This window comes from Lissotriton vulgaris, chromosome 1_1, assembly GCF_964263255.1.
Source record: "Lissotriton vulgaris chromosome 1_1, aLisVul1.2, whole genome shotgun sequence".
Classification (NCBI taxonomy): Eukaryota; Metazoa; Chordata; class Amphibia; order Caudata; family Salamandridae; genus Lissotriton; species Lissotriton vulgaris.
In genome coordinates, this window is record NC_141685.1 from 260,909,881 (window position 1) to 260,934,318 (window position 24,438).

Consider the following 24,438-nt stretch of genomic DNA (forward strand, 5'->3'; position numbering starts at 1 on the left):
CTTATTGCTATATGTATACAGCTAGGTCTACTCATGCACAGACACACAGGTGAAATCAAATATTCCAGGTACAGACTACAGAAGCCCAGCCGTTCTTCTGTGCCCTGGACTCTGCGGGGCAAGACTGGAGGAGGGCAGCACTGGAATCCGCGCGGCATGACTGGAGGAGGGCAGCACTGGACTCCATCCGGCATGACTGGAGGAGGGCAGCACTGGACTCCATCCGGCATGACTGGAGGAGGGCAGCACTGGACTTCATCCGGCATGACTGGAGGAGGGCAGCACTGGACTCCATCCGGCATGACTGGAGGAGGGCAGCACTGGACTCCATCTGGCATGACTGGAGGAGGGCAGCACTGGAATCCGCGCGGCATGACTGGAGGAGGGCAGCACTGGACTCCATCCGGCATGACTGGAAGAGGGCAGCACTGGACTCCATCTGGCATGACTGGAGGAGGGCAGCACTGGACTCCATCCGGCATGACTGGAGGAGGGCAGCACTGGACTCTGCGCGGCGAGACTGGAGGAGGGCAGCACTGGACTCTGCGCGGCGAGACTGGAGGAGGGCAGCACAGGACTCCGCGCGGCGAGACTGGAGGAGGGCAGCACAGGACTCCGCGCGGCGAGACTGGAGGAGGGCAGCACAGGACTCCGCGCGGCGAGACTGGAGGAGGGCAGCACAGGACTCCGCGCGGCGAGACTGGAGGAGGGCAGCACAGGACTCCGCGCGGCGAGACTGGAGGAGGGCAGCACAGGACTCCGCGCGGCGAGACTGGAGGAGGGCAGCACAGGACTCCGCGCGGCGAGACTGGAGGAGGGCAGCACAGGACTCCGTGCGGCAAGACGGAAGGCACCACACATGCAGGTTGTTTAACCCAGCAGCATCCTTGGGCCCCACTGACGATGTATCTGTTGAGTCATCCCGATTTGTGATATGTCATGTATTCTGGTTTGTGCCTTACTGGGAATTAATGCAACTGGAACTACATATTTGAGTTATCTTACATGCGTGTCTGTAGTGTTTAAGACCCCATGACTATACGGTGTCATATCTCTTGAAGTGCTGGGGGGGAGGGTGGATGGGGGGTTCGTTGGCTCTTCGGGAGCGGGTTGTTCTATGTCTCATAATATATGTTACTGATGCAATTTTTGCAACTAAAAATGGTTGTGTTAATCCATGCTATGTTGATGCTGGTGGCTCTCCTGTGGAGCTTGTGTATTGCACTTACAAGCTATTCAATAAACAAATAAAAAATACAAAAATAACTTAGCAGCATCCTGGGTTAAAGAAACCACCAGACTTTACTCAATGTGACGGGAGGAAACTATTTGAGAAAATCCAAGCAGAGAATGGCCATGCTCAAACCACCAGCTGCTTTCCTCCAGACACACTGCCAGCTTTTGCCCCAATATAGAATTGTTGGGCAGTTCAGCAGCGTACCTAGACCCTCCGGCCGCCTTTGGCGGTCCCTGCGTTTGCTGCCCCGCAGCGGTCGCATGTAAGAGTAGGGGGATGCTGGCGAGTCATGCATTTGCTTCCCATGTGACTGCCCCGGCTAGAAGCAGGGGGGCGAGGAGGGGGCGCCACCCCCAAAACTCATCATGCCCATGCTACGCCACTGATGGGGTGGGGGGGGGGCTGCATAATGTGCTTTACATGCAACCATAAGGCAATGATGCAGCGCTACCCCACCCTGTATGACAGAGCTAAGAAACTCCAGGACAGCCTCCCCCGAACCACCTGCTGAGGTCCTAGCGTGCACCCCGAGTATCGGAAAGGAGAGGCGCTCTGGACTCAAGGCAGCCGCTTTTAGGAGCAGACTGGTAACAAAAGAAAAGCGGACAGTCCATGCATGGAACATGCGGGAGAAGATACAGATAGCAATATCGGCTCTGATAACACCACAAGCAGGAACCTCCCTTGCACCCTGGAGTACCAGCAGCACCGATACCTTATCACACACAGAAATGAGATATGAACAGAACACGAGGAAAGTTATGTGCTCGGACGTGCTGGCAGATGGAAATGATAGTTATTAATAAACCTGTCAACAATAAACCCTTCCAACTCCTCCCATTCCCATTCTTGCCAACACTTATGTTCAAAACAAGAGAAATGATTTAAGGTTTAGAACCACAGTCCTGGTGAAGTCATCACTACAAATGGCCTCTCGCAACCTGTACTACAATGATGGATGTTTAGTGTTTACACCCAAACATATAGAGAAGCGGCTGTACGGGTTCCAACCCCCTCATGGCCATCTAGAACAATCTTTCAATTCCCGGGATTTCATGTGCATTATGGCTTCTTAAGTCTGCGTTAGTTGTCGTCAACCTAACTGGACTAACAGGCCAGATAGTAAAGATTTGTAGGTTAAAAACCCAAGAATACATTGAAAGCACCAAAAGAAATCATGTCAAACGCTTGGTCTAAGCTCCCATCAATAGACATCAGCTCTCTACCAACCTGTGGTAAATACAGCTCGGCCAACCCCCTACCCATGAAGCCAAGGGACGAATTAATTTGATTTGAATACTTAGATTAGCGCACGAATGCCCAAGGGCGTCTAGGGGCTGAGCGAAAGGTTGCCCGAAGAAGAAGGAGAAAAAATATTTAGTTGGCAAAGAGTCTGTTTTTAGCGATTTTCTGAAGGAAAGCTGTGTTGGGTTGTTTTTTATGTCAGTCAGGAGTGAATTCCATGATTTAGGCATGGTAATTGAGTCAAGCCTTTATCGGATGCTTCATGCTAACCAGGTCACTAAAGTAGGATTTTAGTTAGCATAAGGGACAAACCAGCCCCAGTCTTGTGCTCTCCCAGCTGGACTGCACCAGCAGAACAGCTCAATCTCAAAATGAGGTCACACATTATCTCACCTGCATCCCGATCTCTTTTCTTGCTCCTTGATGCTAAAAGTATCACGTTCAAAGCTATATGCATTGATCAATCCATACACGTACCAGTGCCCTGCTTTCTTTTCCTGAGATCAGTCCAAACCCACAAGGCTCTGCTCCGACGTCCCTTCCGTCAAGGAATCTCAGGGCATATTAGCAAGAACCTTGTTAAAATTATTGACGTTTTAGCGACTGGAAACTGCCGCTAAAACGTCGCTAATGGTCTTGATAATATGCATTATCTAATTCCAATAGAAGCCCTGGTTAGATGAGCAGGACGTGTAACCTGGGCTTCTATTGAAATTCTATAACGCATATAAGCAAGCCCATTATCACTGTTTTAACGGCAGTTTCCTGATGCTAAACGGTGATAATTTTAATACCGTTATTGATAATATGCCCCCTCGTTCCTCAGTTTAAACTGATAAGCTGTGGTACGCTCTTGCAGCAGGTAAGAGATACCGATTTCCAGTGAGTTCTAAGCACCTGGTCCTTTCTACTGTCATTACTAATAGGTTGCAATATAATTACCCCATCTAGATTACTAGATCTGATAAATTAGAGGACACAAAACATCAGCACTGAGCTTCAAGCCTGTGAGAAATGGACGACCTGTCACCCAGGCACCGTGCGGCCTTAAGCACTCGGCCCAGCACCAAACTCATTGCGTCAAGTAAGTAACGTAGTCGTGGACTCAAACCTCCTCCCTGATACCTTATGTAAACTAAGTGACAAGAGGATAAACTTAGATCATTAGATGCTTCCTCAGTTACAATCCCACTAAAAGGGTACACGCCACCAGCAGTCTAGTATCCCTCCCACCCCCCAGGAATACATCAGTTGCCACACCCTGTACCAAGTGTTAAAAGCTACAGCGAATCCAGATGCAGCTGCTAGATTATTCCTCATGCCTCAACGCCAGTTCTCGCAAGCCCCTGAGATCATCAGTTTCTCACTGGTTGTCTATGTCTAGATGTATCACCTTTTATACAAAGTTCCTAGCTCATTGGCCCAGCCACAGATTCAAGAATTCTTCTACCAGGAGAAATTCCTTCTCAGTCCATACTGCTGAGATGTGGAAATCTTCAGGTAAGGAAACGAGTTTCAGACAACCAGCTTGAATTTCGAGGAGCTCCTACCACCTGAATCTTCCCACATTTTGGAATGTTATGTTAAAATCAGTCTTATAACTGGGTAGGTATCAATATGTGCATCTATTCTCACGCTGTTCATAAGGAGAGTAGCAGATTTACAAATGTTTCACGCTGGGTTTGCATCCCAAAAGAGAAGGAAACCTGTGCAAAATGTTTTTGGAATTTACTTTCTAGGCTAGAAAGTTGTATCAAAGCAGGAGCGGCCGGTTAAGGTAGGCGGGGATGGCAGGAGGGGAGTTAACAGACGACGACAAGGAAAAATAACATTTAAAAAAAAGAAAACCACTTACCTTGCGCTCACCGCATCGCCGACTAATGTTGTGGTGAGTGCAAGGTAAGTGGTTTTCTTATTTTTCCTCGTTGTGCGTCGGTTCCACCCTACCCCACTGCGCTTACCTGCACCGGCCGCTCCTGCATCAGAGTAACACAAGGCAGAACAAAGCACTCCTTTACGCTACTCTGTAGCAAGGGCTTAACATGGGTGGCATGAGGAAGGTAAATACATAAAGGAACCACAAAATCAAGAGAATATAAAAAAACTTTGTTTCATTTAATAAGTATTCAAGTATTCATATTAAAACCAAACACTAAATTCACATAAATTAGAACAAAAAATAATAAAAAGACAAATTATTCAATTTCCATGCAATACAATCATATAATAAAAACTTAATATATTTGAGCAGTTGTAAATAAAATTAGTTTATTTACAACTGCTCAAACATATTAATATCAGTTTTGTACCTTGTTTGGCAATAACTATATTGCTACAACAAGCAGGGAGGAAGTGCTATTAAGGGACCTGTTTTGAATTGGCTGTATAATCTGTTTTTTTTTATTTGTTATATATGACATGTTAGTGAAAAACATTTTTTTTTACATTTATGTCACTGATTTGTCTTTATATATTTTAAACTATTTGTTTCAGACAAATTGTGGCTCCTGAAGAAGGCGTCCCTTGTAACGCGCGTCGGAAAATATTGACATTTTACTTTTTATTATATGATTGTATTGTATGGAAATTGAATAATTTGTCTTTTTATTATTTTTTGTTCTAATTTATGTGAAATTAGTGTTTGGTTTTAACATGAATACTTGAATACTTATTAAATGAAACAAAGTTTTTTTATATTCTCTTGATTTTGTGGTTCCTTTATGTATTTACCTCCCTCATGTCTTGCTAAAATTATGCCATGATGTTCACACTTTGTATTTCCCTGCCTTAGGAATTATTTATTCTGAACAGGGGGTCCTTGTTATTCACATTGTGCTTAACATGGATGTTCCCACGCAACCATCCCAGGGTTTTGATGTAAAAATCTCTGTTCACAATAGTATACAGGGTTTCACTGAGGGGAAAAACACCACTTTGAAGCAGGTATAAAAAGGAGAAATTCCTTTATTTATTTTAACTTTTCTGACTTTTTGTGTGTGCTGCACTATACAGCACACATTTGAAGTGGGGAAAGTGTTAGTGTTATTCTAGACATAGTATTTTGTACTGAAATGGTAGCCTTCTAGTACAAAACCTGCACTAGCCCTCACACAGACACCTTTGTACTATGGTTCAAAGGGTTGAGTGTGGCACTAGGCAGCCTGATAGTGTGTCGGCGCTAAGGAGAGAGCCACATCATTATTGGATACGGCGCTTTCTTGCTCTTTCCTTCTCAGAAAGCGCAACAGCCCACGCAACTGACATCACATTTTGTTTTAATGTTGGATTTCATTACCTGCACTTTCTTAACTGAAATACGGCATTAGGTGGGAATCACGAGGCTTCTCTGAATGCTCTGTCATTTGACAAAAGATTAGACTACGCAAACATTTCTACTTCCATCACATGCTGGGGAGTCCAGATCTCCCACCTGGAGCCTGGTTCTGCATGTGTAGCAGGTGGAAAGCAGTGTCTACGGGTGTGCACGTGAGAACACCAAGGTGAGGATGACACCCACGATTGTGAGTGGACTGACAGGACTGCTCTCGAGGATACAGCCCTGTATCAGCAACCATACTCTGTATTGCAGTGCTGTTAGTCAGTAACACAATATATATTCTCAAGCTAGAAGCTATCAATAAGAGCGGGGGCAAGGACACCCGGATTCAATGGTATAATGCAGTCACTGCACCTCAACTATGCTTGATTATTGCTACCCAACCTTAGACCAGCCAACTCTCACAGTGCCACCGTGTGCCACACGTCTCACACCCCTTCAGATGATTACCCAGTGAGGACGGTGTGAGACGAATGCGCTAGAAATGCCTACTCAAAGGGAGTTTCCAGCTCGTGTGGTGAGAAGGCTTCACACAGCCAGCACCATAAACCTCCCCATGACATCGGCTGCAGACTCAGTAGCTTTTGTGAGAGATTTTGGTGGAAAAGTGGAAGGTGGAGGAGGAGGGTCGTAGAGGTATTTAGGCAGTGCTTGGCATAAAGCCAGTCCCTTCCAAGGCCCCATCGACTAACCACACAGAGGCTATTATTGCAATGTTGGCAAACTAGAGGTGGGCGAGCCACTGAAAGATAGAGACAGAAGCCCAGTCCTTTTGGAACCCTGGGCTCAAACAAGCCAAACTTTCACAGGGCCTGTGAGTCCTCACGGCTACAGCTGCTGGCCACGTATCAAGATGCAGCCTTGACTCTGCCTCTTGTGAACCCCGGGAGAAATATGTTTTGCAGTCTATCAGCTAGATTCATGAAGCATTTTTGCGGGCGCAAATGGTGCGATTCGCAGAATTCGGCTGTTAGCGCCCGCAAAAATGGCATTTGGAATTCATCAATGGGTCATGAACTCGCAAATTGAAAAATCGCAAAAAATTGCGATTTTTCAAATCGCGATCACATTTAAAGAATCTCAATTTGAGATTCCCAAAATGCTATTCATGAACCATTAATAAATTGCGGTTTCGCTATTTTTTGCCGCTGTTTACCGCGAAGTCTGACGAAAACTGAGAAAAATGCACTTTGTGGATTTTTTTCAGTTGTATGTTACACACACACATGTCCTTTGGACATGTGTGTGCGCAACATAAGTATAAATTTACATTTCAGGGGTGCTACAGGGTGTCCTTTGGACACCCCTAGCACCCTTGAAATCGCATCCTTATTTGCGATTAGCAAATTGCTTTTCGCAAATAAGGAATAACTCCCCATTCATTCCTATGGGCCTTTAGGCGAATAAGGAATGTGTAGGAATCGCAATTTATTTAGCGATTCCTACATGAATCCCGTTTTGCAAGTCCTTAATAGCGATTCCTTAATAATCGCTATTAAGGACTCGCAAAACTGGGCTTTAATGAATCTAGGGGTATGTCTTTTTTTTAAAAGCTCTTGCATACTTGGACAAGGTTTGTGCTATGTAAAACTATCCATTGTAAACTGTGGATTCTGCCCGTCACGTTTTCTCTAATCATATCCTTCAAGAATTACGGACAAGTATTAACCTTTGACACTAGAAACAAATACTGGCTGAACTGAACAGAGTGAAACTGGAAAATCTGGCCCAAACTCAGCTTTCCTGCTAAATGAAAATGTGTGATTCAAGGCAAATACTTTATTTCACTAAGTCCATGTTTGTTTCCTACCATATAGGCGAGCACCTTCATGTAGGTGAATTCCTAATGTGCACTGTACAGTCCCTCGTGTTTGATTTTCTAGCCTGTACAGTTGCCAGTCAGTAAGAATCTTGGCCTCATACAGGTTATACAAGACCCCCGACTAGCCTGGTAGTTCACCACTAGCATTTTCATTGGGGCTGGAGGCAGGAATGGCGGTCAATCGTGTTTAAAAACACACTTTCAAAAAAATCTTTAAAAACATTTTTATTTACTAAGGCGGAAAGCTTCCATGTTTTAAAGAAATACACTTTCTTGAATTTTGAAAGCACCGTAACATATTCTAAAATGTTTGTTGCAAGATTTAGATGCCAGATATTTTGAGGGCTCGGCTCCTGCAGGGTGTTTAGAGCCAGAGCTCTCTGGTAATTTTAATCCACGCCCTCTCTATTATCTGAAGGAAGACCTTCCATTATAGGAAATTCTGCTCTACATGGCTATAGAAGTGCCTTCCCAGTGTGTTCTTGGGGTGTGAGAGTCTGCCATTTATTGCAGTATTATACTTCCACTTGTATTGTGTACTCTTTTGTAACATGCACACGTCACTTTCCCTCGTGCAATGTATCGTTTGCTACCTCTTGTATTTTATTTTGTTTGCTTTTGATACATGCACATCTGCCACCATGGTCTACATAACGAACGTGTGTTCTTGTGTTTTGAGTGTCTGCCATTTAGTGCAGTATTATACCTCTATTTCTACTTTGTACGCTTTTGTAACCGGCACACGTCACTTTCCCTCTTGTAACATATCGTTCGCTACCTCTTGTATTTTGTTTGCTCTTGATACATGCACAATTGTCACTATTGCCTTTTGTAACGTAACGTTTGCTTTTGTAACATGCCGACTTGTAATTTTTCCTCATGTATCACTACTGTTCCTATTGTGAAGCGCTCTGACACCTTCGGGTGAAGTCCGCGCTATATAAAAACGCATAAAATAAATAAATAAATAAAATAAAAATATGGTGCTGGGTCCGCCTAACATTTTCAGTGATCACGCTTAAACCTGCGTTGTATACGTCACGACGTTCTACAGACGTCTGCGTCTACTCCCTCCCGCCACGTGTTACCGCGCCCCAAAAACAAAAATGCCTGCTTGTTCCGGGAATAGCAGCTCTCGGCTATGAATAGGGCTCCGAGAGCTGCCAGCGGTCAAACGCCGGCTGCTGCTAAGCTTTCTTTCGCCTACACTTATGATTCACTGGGAATTCAAGCCAAGGCCCTGTAGATTCGTGTAATCAGACATCTAGAAATATCCATTCCAAGGAAAACCGCAGAGCGCCCACATTATCTGGGACGTCTGCTCCCACTGCCCCCTCCTAAGTTCTCACAAACGAATTTAATGGAAGAAATCAGTGTTGCCTTTATAGGCTCAAGTATCGGTCATTTTCACAGCAGCGATATAAGTCCCTGTACTGTTTCAAAGGTATCTAGCGCTGCTACGCTGTAGCAATGGAAGCAGTGCTATATTTAAAAGGAACAAATTATGACTTATGAGGCTTACATAGGCAAACGTAACACACATTAAGACCACTAAATTGGGTACCAACACCTGTTGTTTATAGCAACTTCGATAAGGAAATAACGTATGGGTGTTTTTCTCTGGCAGTAGCACAGATAGGAAATGGCAGTCATGTACATGGATTGTTGGGTCTGGCTTGACAGTGCATGAGTCACCTGACCTTTAAACCAACACAGTTCCACATAAATACATATCCATTCGCATGTTATCTTTATGCTTTACATTACCATACATCATTCTTTAAAGACAGATGAATTTGAATTGACTATGATGTCTGATAGTGGACTATATATTTTAGTTTTAATGCCCTCACCTAAATCACAATCAATTTGCAGGTTGTTAAATTGCTCCATTTACAATGGTCGGTTTTATCTGATATTGTTGCCATGGGTGTGCCGGAGTGAAGATAAAGCAATTTACAAATGACACTTCCTCTTTCAAATCTGTTCTTCTCGTTTTCGACTACACATTAACAGCCTCAATCAATTCATCGAACCTCTCAAATTTCCCAGGTCCATGTGCGAGTTGCTCATCCAGAGGGGTGTTTTTATCTTTGCACTCTAGGACATTTTGTCCAAATGTGATAATGACATCCACAAGACTACAACTCCCAGAATGCAAAGGAACAAACTTAGATTGGATCATCTATTCACGCACTGAACTGGAAAACATGAAACGCGAGCTATGCTGCTTTATACGGGTCTTCAGATATGGGGTAGTTGTTTCTGAATTAGGATCAAGGTTACAAGGCCTTTTGCCCCAGATCACTCTTGTGCATCCTACAAGTAGAGGGACAATTTCATGGTCATCTGGGAGAGAGGGAGGAGAACACAGGCTGCCTGCTAAAAAAGTCGCCACCCGTGGTAACAAGCATCGGCAAAGCTATATATATATATATATATATATATATATATATATATATATATATATATACACACAAGTTGCCTAGGTAGACCTTTTACTTCAGAGAACTACTTTGTCCGTGGATATGCTGGCTCCTTGTGACAGGGCAGAATATTGCTAGCCAATGACTGAAGTGGGCTTTCCCACTGCCCCATGCGGTCTGCTGTAGAAAGCAAAAGAAAAATATGAATGGCATAATAACAGACCAATGGATGGAGAGGGCTGACTGAAGTCATACCTATAATTTTAGTGAAATCAAAAGGTATTGGTTAACGCTAGACCTAATAATTTACACTCTTGTAGCTATTCTAAGCAAGAATCGACTGGGCACGGAGCCTGTAAGCTGTGTTTCGGAGACATTCATTCCTGGCCTCAGGGGTCTGCATAGCCTTTACATCCTGAACAAAACTCATTATAGAGTAAATATCAAGTCCGTGGCAAAGGGACAAACATAATTAGTATAAACAAGTTTCAGGATCAAGTGCATTTAGCTGTTTCTCGCTCTAAACATTCATGTGGCAACACAACAATCACATGGTTCTATAAAAAATAAATAACGAGGGATGTTATTCACAACCTTCAGGGTGCTCATTTTTTTGGACACCGGAAAGATGAAAGCCTGTTCCAGCCTCGTCTAGAATGGAACCTGTGACTTTCTGACAGTCAGTCAGTCAAAAATACTTTATTTCGGCTGTAGAGCCATAAAAGCACAGTACAAATTACAATCCATAAAATAAAATAAAACAGTACACATGTAAGGGAATCGAAAATGAGTGTTCAAGACAGCAATAATACGATAATTCCATCGCCCTATTACCAAGCTGTCGCTAACACCAGTTAGCGACAGCTTGTCGGCGATAGCTAGCGGTTTGGGGCCCACTTTGCATGTCAGCGATATTTAACACTAATGGCATGCAAAGTGGGTGTACCCAACCCGTTAGCGACTGACAGCAGTCGCTAACATCGCTATTGCCTATTACCAAGAAAGGCAAAGCGATGGAAATATTTGCGGTATGCGCGAATATCGCCAAACGCTAACGCCTGCAAATACCAGTTCTTAGCCATGTTATCCAATGGCAGGTGGATAACATGGCTAACAGCATTTGCCCGCTAATGCGTGAACACCGCGGGTTTTCCAGCGATATTCACGCTAACGCCTGCAATATTATCGCTTTTGAGATAAACGTTGGTAATAGGACGTTATCTCAGCAATAGTATTGGGCGAAGCGCGGCATTAAAAAAACTAACGCTAAGCTCAGTTAGCGATAAACATCGCTAACTGTTGGTAATATGCCCCACAGCGATTTGCCTGGAATCACAGGATGTTGAGCTGATGCCGAGATTCAAACGTAGCTCCCCAGCTCTAAAGTTCGCAATTCTAGAACTTGTGGAAGGAGGTGTGTCTAAAAGTGTATGTTGGTGCTGGCCATCAATGAGAGAGACCTGTGCATTTTTCAAATGGGTGGTGAAAAAATATGAGTATGTTGCTGGAGATGTGGGCCGCCGTGCCACCAATGTACTTACCGGGGGAGGGTAAACACCCATTATTCTGCAACTTTCTTTACGCATACCATCACTCCACATACTTTCATTACGAAAGTACCATGACTCCGCAATGCCATTATAACGCATGGCATTAAATTTTATATGCTTTTACCACGCATACATTTACAACGAAATTCATTGTAAATGCATGAATTGTAAAAGCATGTTTTTTTTTAATGTTTGGATAAGGTAAGTATGGGTATAGGGGTATAGGGATATTTTAAGGAGTAAGGCTGGGTTATGATTATGGGGTGCAGGGGTATTTAAAGGGAGCAGGGTGGGATTAGCACACAATATGAGACATGGCATGAAGGGTGGAACGTGCGACATGCCCGCAGCATTTGTCACGCCCCCCAGCACATGCCCACAGCACAACGCAGACACGCCCACAAGGGACTACTTTGCTGGCACGGTTCATTTACCTTTTAAATGTATATGGCGGGTGTCTGCATAGCCTATGTCCTTCTGCTGCAACTGCCCTTTCCAACGCTGGATTGGGTGTTGTGATTGGTGCTGTGGTTCCCGAGACTACCCGCCTCAAAGGTTTGGGCTCTCTCTTTATTATATTAGTATGGATAACACTGAATGTGGACTGACAACAGAATCAGCATTCTTAGGTATTCAGGAAAACCCGACCAGAGATCTCTATGGACCGTCCTGTCCTTAAGAGTCGTCGTGCTGCAGCCCGCCCCTTGTCCTCCACCGCCCCCGCCCCCTCGCGGGCACAGAATGGAATAAGAATCGGATGCGACGCGGCGGCCAGGCGGAAACCAGGACACTCCAGGGCCGCGCATCCACGGGCGGGTCAAGACGGCCCCGCCCCCAACCAATGGTAATAAAGAGCACATTACTCTTGATGTATCGTGACGCATAGTTTATGACGTGTAAAAGGTATTACAAATCAGTATTTAAGCATGGCAAAATAAAAAGTTTAATTATGCGCAGGGAGGACAAAAAAAAATCAAGTAACAAGATTATAACATATGAGTCAGTAACCAGCAATTTTCCATTCATGTTGGCCTTTCTGTAGATAACTTGGAAGTTGCACTTTGAAATCTAGCAGCTGACCCGTGAAGTAAGGTTATTACCAGAAATGTTCCTCACTCTGTGCCGTGGTCTGTACAGACCAGCACGTAAAGGTTTACACATCGCTTTATTCGCGACCCCGTTCGCCTAGTTATTTTCTTTGCAGGCTGTGGTTTAAGACCCCTCCACCCCCACCCTACCCTGGATGGCTCCTGGCTGCCGTCCCACCTGGGCCCCATGCCAAGGCCTCCTTCGCATGGCTGTGGGGTTTCTCTGACCGGAACCAGCCACTGAAAGAAACACAAACCCAGTGTTTACGTTGCGCTTTTCAAGAGACTGCGAAGCTATTTTTGTACCATATATGGAAAAGAGTCACATATTGGCCTTTCTCACAGGAATCCGGTCAGAGAGGGGGGTTAGCAAGCTTAAAACCAGCCCCTACCCTTTGTATAGACTCGATTATAGTTTGGGGGAAATAACTGATTCTGATGTGATTTACAAAGGAGCCCAAAGAAAACAGCACCGTGTAGCTTTTATAAAAACCGGTTTCTTGTTACCCATCTCAATCACATTCATTATCATCAAACTTTGAAGGATGAAAGACTGTCTCAGCCCTGATAGAATCTGAACATGTGGTTAGAAATATATGTAACAAGGAGGGGAGAGAGAGAAGACAGTGAATTCAGTCTCCCTGGGCAACGTAAGTAAACAACGTGGAATCCACTGAGGGGTTATTGTGGTCCCCACCATCGGAGCAGCGCTGAGGGGCAGTCAGAGGAGCATTGTCCTGAGAACCATAGCTGAATCTAGCCTGATGGGACTCCCCAATATTTGGCGCAAAAGCTCATGAGGCACTGTAACTTGTAAAATAAGTCCAATTTATCCGCCAACTGGGCGCTAGGACTTCGTGCAGAACAACACGATAGGTACACATACACCTATAGTTCATTTTTAATTTTTGTATAATACACTTTAAAACATACACACATGTGAGTAAGGTGGGGAATGTTGTGCTTTCCCGTCCTGAAGAAGGAGTTGGATACTCCGAAACATGTCCATGTCGACGCACTAAAGAGGTAGCTGTACATAATTTTACAGTAGTAACCTCGCAGAGCACCCCTTTTTTAACAATACCAGCCGGGGCGTAATTAAAGTCTTTTTTTCCCACGTGCCAGGTATTTTTTAATCATCACTCTCACCACTCCACCACTCACGTTCCATGCCCCACACACTACCACACATAGTCCACACTTGAAGTGCTCCCGCGTATCCGTAGGTCGCAGCACGCCGCACTCCGTAGAGGGGTGCGAAGACCCCAATGATGGTAGAATGACACCAAGGGTCCTTTTGGTGTATGAGGGGTACAAAAACAACACTGTGTGCTCCCACCACAGTGGGGACCACATTAACCCTTCAGTGGATTCCACTTTGTTTACTTACATGTGGTTAGAAAGCCACACTTGGATGATTATTTATTTGAAAGGTTTTATATAGCACTGGCTAGACCCGGAGGTATACTGTGGAACCAGCTAACTGTGGCAGCAGCTGGCCTTGGGTAACACAGAGGAGGGAGCCATGGAGGACAGTCTGGATTTCAGTGTCAGATTGTGCTATATGGTATACATTTGTCATATTGTACGCCGTCAGCCTCTAAATAGCATGGATTAGCCGTCATGTAAAAAAACATTACTATGGAAAATGTTACAGTCCGTCTACAATTGGCGTGGGTGCCGACATCAGGTGAGCTTAGAATAAGGCCCGCCTTAGGGCTGGCGTAGCCAAGATCTAAAGTTATGAATAATTACACCTGCAGTGGGCTTTGGGCCATACCCCATTCACCGATTTGCTTGTTTGGGTCAGCCCCCTTCAGCCACTGCTTGTTTGAAGTCTCCCTCACGTCTGTATCATCCCAAAAAAAAAAAAAAAAACCCGGTAGCTTGTCTCCTTTCTGGTGAAGAATTGGCTTGGTAGTTTAGTCTGCCCTGTTCCCATGATGCACTGGGCCAGGGACAGACTGATTTGCATATAGCCAGGTTCTGAGCTGGGATGGTGCAGTGAGATAAATAACGGTGATGGATCAAGCCCTGATCTTTGGACTGGGTAAGAGTGGTCTGCTTAATTCAGACACTCTGTTCATCACCACCCCCTTTTCTGAATTGTATCATCCCACAGCATTTGTAGATGTTTGCACTTTTAATTATTCGTTTTGCTCTAGTTACTGGTTTACAAAGTGGTCCCTCATTGGAATTGCAGTTGCTATTGGCCGTGCAGCTCTAACAAGCATGCGCAGGCGTGCAGCTTGATGTTGCATTTCTGCTCCAGCACATACACACCAACAATCTTTATTCAGGTGGAAGACCACTGCTTTTAAAGCCAAAAATAAGATTATTTTAGTTTTCACCTAATAAAAGCAGTTCTTCACTGCAATGTAAGATAATGGGAAAATTGAATTTCCCAAGTTTGTTTTCTACATTTGCCTCTTGACTGTTCAGACATGCTGGCAGGTATGCCCACAGCTCACACCACAAGGCGATGTCAGCAGCTGGCTTATTTAATATTCTATAAAAGCAAATCAAATGAATGAATTGCACATCAATGAGGATTCCCTGCCTGTGAAAACGCCCTTTTCCGTTTGTACACATTACTGTGCCAATGAGAGCGAGAGAGAAAGAAAGTGTCGGTCTCTCGCCTGTTTTCTGCCCTGTCACTGGATTTGGCCTCCCGGCTGTCAGTGAGCGTGCAACACATTTCGTGTGACAGCAGAAGTTGGGTGGTTCACATATTTCAGCGACTGGGCGCCTACACAGATCTCACCAGTTGAGTGGTACACACATTTCAGCGACTGGGCGCCTACACAGATCTCCGCAGTTGGGTGGTACACACATTTGAGCGACTGGGCGGCTACACAGATCTCAGCAGTTGGGTGGTACACACATTTCAGCGACTGGGCGGCTACACAGATCTCAGCAGTTGGGTGGTACATGCATTTCAGTGGCTGGGCGGCTACACAGATCTCAGTAGTTGGGTGGTAGGTGGATCTCAGCGACTGGGCGGCTACACAGATCTCAGCAGTTGGGTGGTACGTGGATCTCAGTGACTGGGCACCCGCACAGATCTCACCAGTTAAGCAGTACATGGATTTCAGCGGTTGGGGGGTTACACAGTTCTCTGCAGTTGGAAGGTACACACATTTCAGCGACTGGCCGCCTACACAGATCTTAGCAGTTGGGTGGTACGTGGATCTCAGCAACTGGGTGGCTACACAGATCTCAGCAGTTGGTACGTGAATCTCAGCGACTGGGCGGCTAAACAGATCTCAGCAGTTGGGTGGTTCACACATTTCAGCGACTGGGCGCCTACACAGATCTCAGCAGTGGAGTGGTACGTGGATCTCAGCGACTGGGCGGCTACACAGACCTCAACAGTTGGGCGGTACGTAGATGTCAGCGTTTGGGTGGCTACAAAGATCTCAGCAGTTGGGTGGTACGTGGATCTCAGCCACTGGGCAGCTACACAAATCTCAGCAGTTGGGCGGTACGTGGATCTCTGCGGTTGGGGGCACTGGGTGTAGTTGACTTTTGAGGCTGGCTGAAGTTGTCCGTTTCAATTGGTGAGGCTATCTGTGCCCATGTGGCCTTCAAGCTGGAGCTGTGCAAGGCTCCCACCTCATGCATCGTCACGTAACATGGCAAGATGTTAGAGGCTGAACACAACTGCTACCTGTTGAAGGTCCATGTGCAGATGACACTAGAAGCTAGTAGGAAGCTCCCTCAGAGCCTGAACCGGTTGGCAACCTCTGCAGGAAGATGCTGGTCAGTGAAATAGATTATCCTAATCTGGTCGTATTTTGAGCATTGACGTGTCTGACTATGTGTAATTAATAATATTAAGGGCGGTGTATGCACGACCTCGACCATGTTTAATAAGTGTCCCACACCAAGTCGAAAATTCCATGGAAGCAATGTTTCAGGAAATATACCTTCTCATTTCAAATTTTTCTTAAAAATAGATTTTAAAGGGAATAAAATGCGGAGTGTGACAGCACTTTCACTTGTTTCCAAATCCTGGGCCTTCCACCTTAAAAAGGAAGGAGCGAGAAGCCATGCACATGGTTTGCCTGGCACCCACCAGAAGGTATCATTTAACCCGGAGCATAAAATGGCCATTTTACTGAAGAACTCAGGGGCAGAATGACTCAGGAGATCGCAACCCTGCCTGGAACTGAAGAGGGCAGCAGGGTGAGGAGAGCGGTTCTGAGGGCACTCATTCTGGAGCTCAGGAGCCTCAACTCCTAGCTTTCATTCCCAGGCCCGAGGCCAAGCAATGATAGTCGCTGCTTAGAGCGCGTCATTAGGGTGGCTGGCACCACCGTCTCAGTTCCCGGTGGTTACTGATGATTCACTGAAAACCAGCGGGATAAAGTTTCAGAAGGGACTTTGGCTCAGGAAAGATCTCAATGGAAGGTTGCCGTCCAGGACACAGAGTCATATGCAAAATCTTCCTGCCTCTATAAAAGAGGAGGGAAGTGTGTTTAATAAAACAGATGCAAAAAAAAAAGAGAGAACATATTGGAGGAGAAACAAGAGAATTTCAATGACCTGAAGAGAATGTTTGCATGCATGTCAGGGGATCACATGCTCCTAGTGGACGAGTGGTCCAAGCGGAGAACCAACAGCCTGAACACTAAACAAATGCAGCATTGGGATCAAATGAGCTATATTTTCTGGCAAGAGTAAAATCAAGAAAGCGGCGCAGCTGGAGAACACATTTGGCTAAGTACTGGAAACAGCCCTAGCAGGCCATTCAACCCACAACTCCATTCTCAAAACCTGTGGTGCTGCTAGGCTAGGTGGCGAGTACCTGTTGACGACATAGCCCCATGCCAAACACCACGGACAAGGGATATGGTGGACTCTTGGAACCTGGTAGATCCAAATTGTGGTCACTGTACCTCCATAAAGCAGCTAGCGACTCACCTGTTTCCTTCCCTGGAGTGGAGGGTGAGTGGCTCTGGGTTGGCTGCACCTCTTCCACTGTGATATTCAGATCTGGAGAGACCTCTTCGGGGGCTGGCGTAAGGTTGGAGACAACCGTAATGTTCTGTTGTCCCTCAGCAGCTGTGTCTTCATGGGTGACATTAATAGGGATGCTACCACTCTCTGCTTGTGATACAGGCTCTTGAGTTCCCAGTAAGGCCTCCTCTGGCCCCTCCGCTGCAGGTTTGCCGGTAGTCCGCTGTGGGGGTCCAGCATCAGTAGGGGTACCAGGAAAGGGAGGAGAAGTGAAATGCAGAGGAATGCCAGCTGTAGGTCCTATGGAAGATGCCCAGGTGTGGCTTGACGCACCGAGGCTCTCCTCGTCAGTGGTCTCAGCTACAGTCCCTAAAGAAGAAAACACAGCATTAGAACATGTGACTACCTGGGTTCTAAGGAGTTTGTTTACATGAGGAGAAAAGAGGCGGAAAACACTGTAATCACTAGATCGCTTTGCATATTTAGAGCCAATCCCCAATGCAACGAAATATAAACATAGAAACAGGACTGCACCTCTTCTCTCCACCTCTAGGTACGTCAGTGCCTTGAGTGTGGCTGCTCTGGGATGAACAGACTTATTTCTAGGAACCAAGTGGCACTGAAAGTTCTCAAATGAGGACCAAACATAATTGGGAAATTTCATAAGACTATGTATCGACCCCCAGTGGCCTGTTTGATTTACCAACAGAAGAGTTCTGCAACTACTGTTAGGCCTTCAATCAAAAGCCTGGCAGAAAAGGCACCTGTAACGCACCATCCTGAATTTTGCATGGCATCCTCAAATAAGAAGCTAGGGGCAGGTTGTTCCATCAGTGGGACCGCAAAGCACCCATCGGTCCTCCTTTACGTAAGAGCGAGTTTCTAGGAAACTGGGGTACAGTGGCTGGGCTGTTTTTGGGAAACCCTTTGAACCAGTGAACCAGGGGTTTGAATCCCGGGCTTGGATCTTGATTGAAAATAGTCTGAGTTTAGGCAAATTACTGCCCCCAGTACCTGCGAGAGGCAAATATGCAATGTAATTGTATAATTCAAAAGCTGTAATAATGTACTAAAATCCAGAGCTCTCCCAATGTAGGTTTGCTGTACACTTGTGGGACACCCCCGCGCCGCACGGCCACCAGCTGCTGCGTGTGTTCCCCTCTGCCTGCCTTCTGCCTCGCCGCCGGCCTCGCTGACGCCGTGGTCGCTCCCCTCTGGTTTCCCAGTTGTTTTTCCCTAAATTTGTGCTTGTCTGTTTCTGCCGTCTGCTCGCGTATTTTGCTGTTTTTCCTTGTTTTGCCCGTAATTTGTGCTTGTCTGTTTCTGCCGTCTGCTCGCGTATTTTGCTGTTTTTCCTTGTTTTGCCCGTAATTTGTGCTTGTCTGTTTCTGCCGTCTGCTCGCGTATTTTGCTGTTTTTATTTGTTTTGCCCTAAACTTGTGCCTGTTAATTTCTTTGTATCCCCTGTGCCGTGTCCAGTTTCCTTCCTGATTGGCCGCCTACCTCGCCGCCCTCCGCTCTCGCTTCCCGCCACCGACATTGGCCCCGCCCCTTTTTCTCTTCTGTTCCCTCCCCGCTCCCGCCTCCCAGCTGCTCCGCCCACCCGCGCACTTCGCCTTAAATGGCGACCGTGCGGACGCGCAGCGGTCACGCGCAGCGGGCGCGCCGATTGTGCGCCGAAGGCGTGCCAAAGGTAAGCCCGTCTACGCCCGTCCGCGACCGGATCGCGACCAGCGCCAGGACCCCTGGCCCCCGAAGACCCCGACCGACCCGCCTGACGTACTCCGCCGCCACCCTCACCGCTCTCAACACCGGCCGACTCCCAGAATGCCATCAAGCCTCTCCACGACGTACCCACGGACCCTTCAGCTGCCACGCCTGCAAGTTCACCTGCATCCGGACCTGCCTCGCACCAGCACCCACCAAGCCGAACACCAGCAGTACCCACCTCAAGTGCATCCTGCTCAACACCCGCTCCATCCACAGACATGCCATCGAACTCTGGAACCTCCTCGACACCACAGCTCCAGACGTTGCCTTCCTCACGGAGACCTGGATGAACGCCTCTTCAGCTCCCGACATCGCCATCGCCATCCCAGAGGGCTACAAGATCGTCCGGAGGGACCGAAACGCCAACCAGATGGGAGGAGGCATCGCCATCATCCACAGGAGCACCATCCGTCTCACGACCAGCACCGACAACTCCATGACCACCGCCGAACACCTGCATTTCCAGATCCACACCAACCCGAACATCACCCTCAGAGGCACCCTGATCTACCGACCCCCTGGACCACGCACACAATTCAGCGAGGACATCGCCGACTTCGTCAGCCCACATGCCCTCCCCTCCGCTGACTACATCCTCCTGGGAGACCTCAACTTCCATCTGGAGAACAACAACGACTGCAACACCAGCACCCTGCTCGACAACCTCACCAACCTGGGACTCAAGCAACTGGTGTCCACCCCCACCCACCTCGCCGGACACACACTCGACGCTGTCTTCTCATCCAGCAAGGACATCAACTTCAGCCACACCACAGAGCTTCAATGGACGGACCACAGCTGCGTCCACTTCACCTTCAAGAAAACAACGACCCACCACCACCAGCAACAGACCGCCCGCAGAAGCTGGAACAAGATCACAGCAGACCAGCTCGCCACCTCCCTGAGCCAGCACCCTCCTGCCAGCTCAGCGAACCCCAGCCAGGCCGCCGACAACCTCACGAAGTGGATCAGCAACTGCGCGGACGAACTCGCCCCACTGAGGACCCCGCCCAGCAGACCCGGCAGCAAGAAAGCCCCATGGTTCACCGACGAACTCAAGAGCTCCAAGAAGAACTGCCGAGCCCTCGAGAAAGTCTGGAGAAGGGAACCGACACCGGACAACAGGACCTCCTTCAAACTTGCCACCCGGAAACACCACCAGCTGATCCGCGCCGCCAAGAAAACAGCATTCAAGGACCGGTTGGACAACAACGCACACAACTGCAAGGAACTCTTCAACATCGTCAAAGAGCTTTCCAACCCCAGCGCAGGAAACAACGACATCACCCCATCGCAAGACCTCTGCAACTCCCTGGCTTCATACTTCCACAACAAGATCGCGGACATACACAACAGCTTCAACAACCAACCAACGCACACCATGACCGAACAACCACCCCCCACCACCACCCTCCACGCCTGGACCCCGATCAGCACCGAAGACACCATCCGCACGATGAACTCCATCCACTCCGGATCACCGACCGACCCCTGCCCTCACCACGTCTTCAACAAAGCCGACGCTGTCATCGCACCCCACCTGCGAGACATCATCAACACATCCCTCGACACCACCATCTTCCCCGAGAGCTGGAAACACGCCGAACTCAGCGCCCTACTCAAGAAACCAACAGCGGACCCCACCGACCTCAAGAATTACCGCCCCATCTCGCTCCTCCCGTTTCCAGCCAAAGTCATCGAGAAGACCGTCAACAAGCAGATGGCCGCTTTCCTCGAGACGAACGGATCCCTCGACCCTTCACAGTCCGGCTTCCGAGCCAACCACAGCACCGAGACCGCCCTCATCGCCGCCACCGACGACATCCGAGCCCTGATGGACAATGGAGAAACAGCGGCCCTCATCCTCCTAGACCTCTCCGCGGCATTCGACACGGTCTGCCACCGCACCCTAGTACGGCGCCTCAGCAACGTCGGAATCCAGGACAAGGCGCTGGAGTGGATCACCTCCTTCCTCGACGGGAGAACACAGAGAGTCCGCCTACCACCGTACAAGTCAGAGGCCACCGAAGTCATCTGCGGCGTCCCCCAAGGATCATCTCTGAGCCCCACCCTCTTCAACGTCTACATGAGCCCCCTCGCGGCCATCGTACGCAAACACAACCTCAGCATAATCTCCTACGCCGACGACACCCAGCTGATCCTCTCCCTGACCAACGACCCCGCCGCCGCCAGAGCCAACCTGCACGAAGGGATGAAAGAGGTAGCCGAGTGGATGACGACCAGCCGCCTGAAACTGAACTCGGACAAGACGGAGGTCCTCATCCTGGGCCCCTCTCCCTCCGCCTGGGACGACTCCTGGTGGCCTCCCGCCCTGGGCACCGCACCCAAACCGACAGACCATGCACGCAACCTGGGCTTCATCCTGGACTCCTCCCTCTCCATGACCAGGCAAGTCAACAACGTCTCCTCGGCATGCTTCAACATCCTACGCATGCTACGGAAGATCTTCTGGTGGATCCCCACCGAGACCAGGAAGACCGTCACCCAGGCCCTCGTCACCAGCCGACTGGACTACGGCAACGCCCTCTACGCCGGGACCACCGCCAAGCTCCAGAAGAGACTCCAGCGGATCCAGAACGCCTCAGCCAGACTCATCCTCGACATCCCACGAACCAGCCACATCTCCGGACATCTGCGAGACCTTCACTGGCTCCCCGTCAACAAAAGAATCACCTTCCGCCTCCTCACCCACGCACACAAAGCCCTACACGACCAAGGCCCGAGCTACCTCAACAGCCGAGTCAACTTCTACGCTCCCAAACGCCACCTCCGATCAGCCAACCACGCCCTCGCCGCCGTCCCCCGCATCCGAAGAGCGACTACAGGAGGAAGGTCCTTCTCCCACCTGGCCGCCAAGACCTGGAACTCCCTCCCGACCGACCTGCGCCTGACCCAAGACCACCTCTCCTTCAGGAAGAAGCTGAAGACCTGGCTGTTCGAGCAGTAGCGGCTCCCCCCCCCCCAGCGCCTTGAGACCCCACGGGTATGTAGCGCGCTTTATAAGTGTCACTGATTGATTGATTGATTGATTGATAAATACCAACAGAATTCATAAACACTGGTTGGTATGTGTTTCGCTAAAAAGCTCATCTAGTCAGTATGAGATCCTTGCCAAGGCAGGCGCCCAGTAACAGAACTCTCCTTATGGCGCAAAGTGAAGCTTCTGAAAGATAAGCGGAGGGCATATGTTCCCTTCGACCATCTGTGCTCACTTTCATTTGGTCCCCTAGCCAAACCACTTCTCAGTTTGATTTGTTGCAGCAGCTGAATCTTTTCAGTTGAAGCTCCCACTCCCTTCGGGAATGCACTCGATGGCAAACCATGCAAGATTACAGAAACAAAACAAACCTGGTTGTTTCAAGAAATAAACTCTGGCTGGCGAGTGCCACTAAATGTATTGGCTTGTTCTTCATGGATGGTTTATTGATAAAAACGTTTGTTGATCAAATGAATCAAACATTATTCAGAACACTGCCTATAAATGAAATACGGTTTATGACACGTTGCTAAAGTTTACTAGCCACCATTCATTTTTTAATTTTTTATCGCTGTCTTCAGGCACCAGAGAGGTGTGAGTTTTGCCTGGATCGAGTTACCATCCCGACTGAAAGGGAAAGGCAAAGGGCCTCATTATGATGTCAGGCGGATCGCCACCAACGCTGTTCGACATCTGAGGCTGCGGTCCGACCGCCGGATTAGGATACCGGCGGTCAGCGCGCATCAGTCGGAGGGACAGTGCGACGTCTCAGACAGGGTCAAGGAGCCCATTGGGGCTTCGTCGGACCGTTATCCCTACAATGGGAGTGGTGCCGAGGCAGGCACCGCCATAGGGATTATGGCGTTCCTTTCAGACAGCCTTTTCAATGAGTTCCGACTGCCATGAAAAGGCAATCAGAAACGGACTTTGGGGTGCTCCAGCAGGCCCCCTGTTGCTCGTTGGCCTCCACTATCTGTCCTGGAGGACACGTGGTGCCTGCCGAAACATCCAGGTACCATGTGCCAGGCATTACATGGTGGCTGCCACACGGTGCATGGAATTTCAAAAACATCCCTTTTTCAATTGCAGCTTGTGCTGCAGCCCTTTTCCGGCTGCAGCACAAGCAGCAATAGAAAACAAGCATTTGCAATGCAATTGGTCTCGCATTAGAAAAGTTGGAGCTATTGGTTTTGTAAATGACAATTTTTTTATGTGTTGGTCTTGAAAATAGCAAAATTAATAGCTTTGTCATTTACAATGCCAATAGTTTTAACTTTTCGCAAACGTGACACCTACAGCATTTGTAATGTAATATGTGTTGTATTTACATGACTATAAAAAGAAACAGGCTCGTAAATACAAACGTTTAGTTTTGTGAAAATGCACTGCCATGCGACATGTGAACACATTTCATGCTGGCTAATTATTCTAATTTGTTTAAATATTTACAACACTTGATTCACCCTAGTAGCCTAACAAAGTCAGTACGGTACCTCAGCTGTTGTGGAAAGCTTCCCCTTCCTCTCCTATACACACTGAAATAAACATGGCTGTAAATGTGTCAGGTTGTCTCTGGCCACAAGCACAATAAGGGAAACAAGAAAAACAAGCAAAAAAAAAATAAAACGAGACACGGCCTGCCGGCCGTGAAAGTGGGAGTACAGCCGGCCGGCCGTGAATAATTAGGGGAGGAGCAGCCAGGAGAGAGCAGAAGCGGAGGCGCCAAGCTGGGGACCCATCAAAGGCATATCCTTGAGGGCCTGCACGTTTCTGGAGAATCCTGTGGAATGCCTCCACGCATGCCGACAAACAACACTGCTCTGAATGTTTGCAGTGTTTAATGTGGAGTCTGCACTGTGATTATGATTAGTTACGGACCTTAAAAAATATATAATATTTAACAGGGGTAATACTTTGTTGGCGAACTCGATAATTCATTCTGCGCCACTGGGTAAACTTGTAGTCCTACTTCTATGTTAATGAAGCGTCACTATTTGTAGTGT

The 24,438-nt window shown here is 47.7% G+C and overlaps 1 protein-coding gene across 1 annotated transcript in view; it reads right to left on the reverse strand.

Moving 5' to 3' along the window:
* LOC147746875 (uncharacterized) overlaps nucleotides 1-24,438 on the reverse strand; it is a 144,714-nt gene that overhangs the window by 69,455 nt on the left and 50,821 nt on the right. Inside the window, exon 2 of the mRNA XM_086952280.1 lies at nucleotides 17,632-18,036. Coding sequence (XP_086808406.1) covers nucleotides 17,632-18,036 — 405 coding nt within the window. The remainder of the gene's footprint in view (nucleotides 1-17,631; nucleotides 18,037-24,438) is intronic.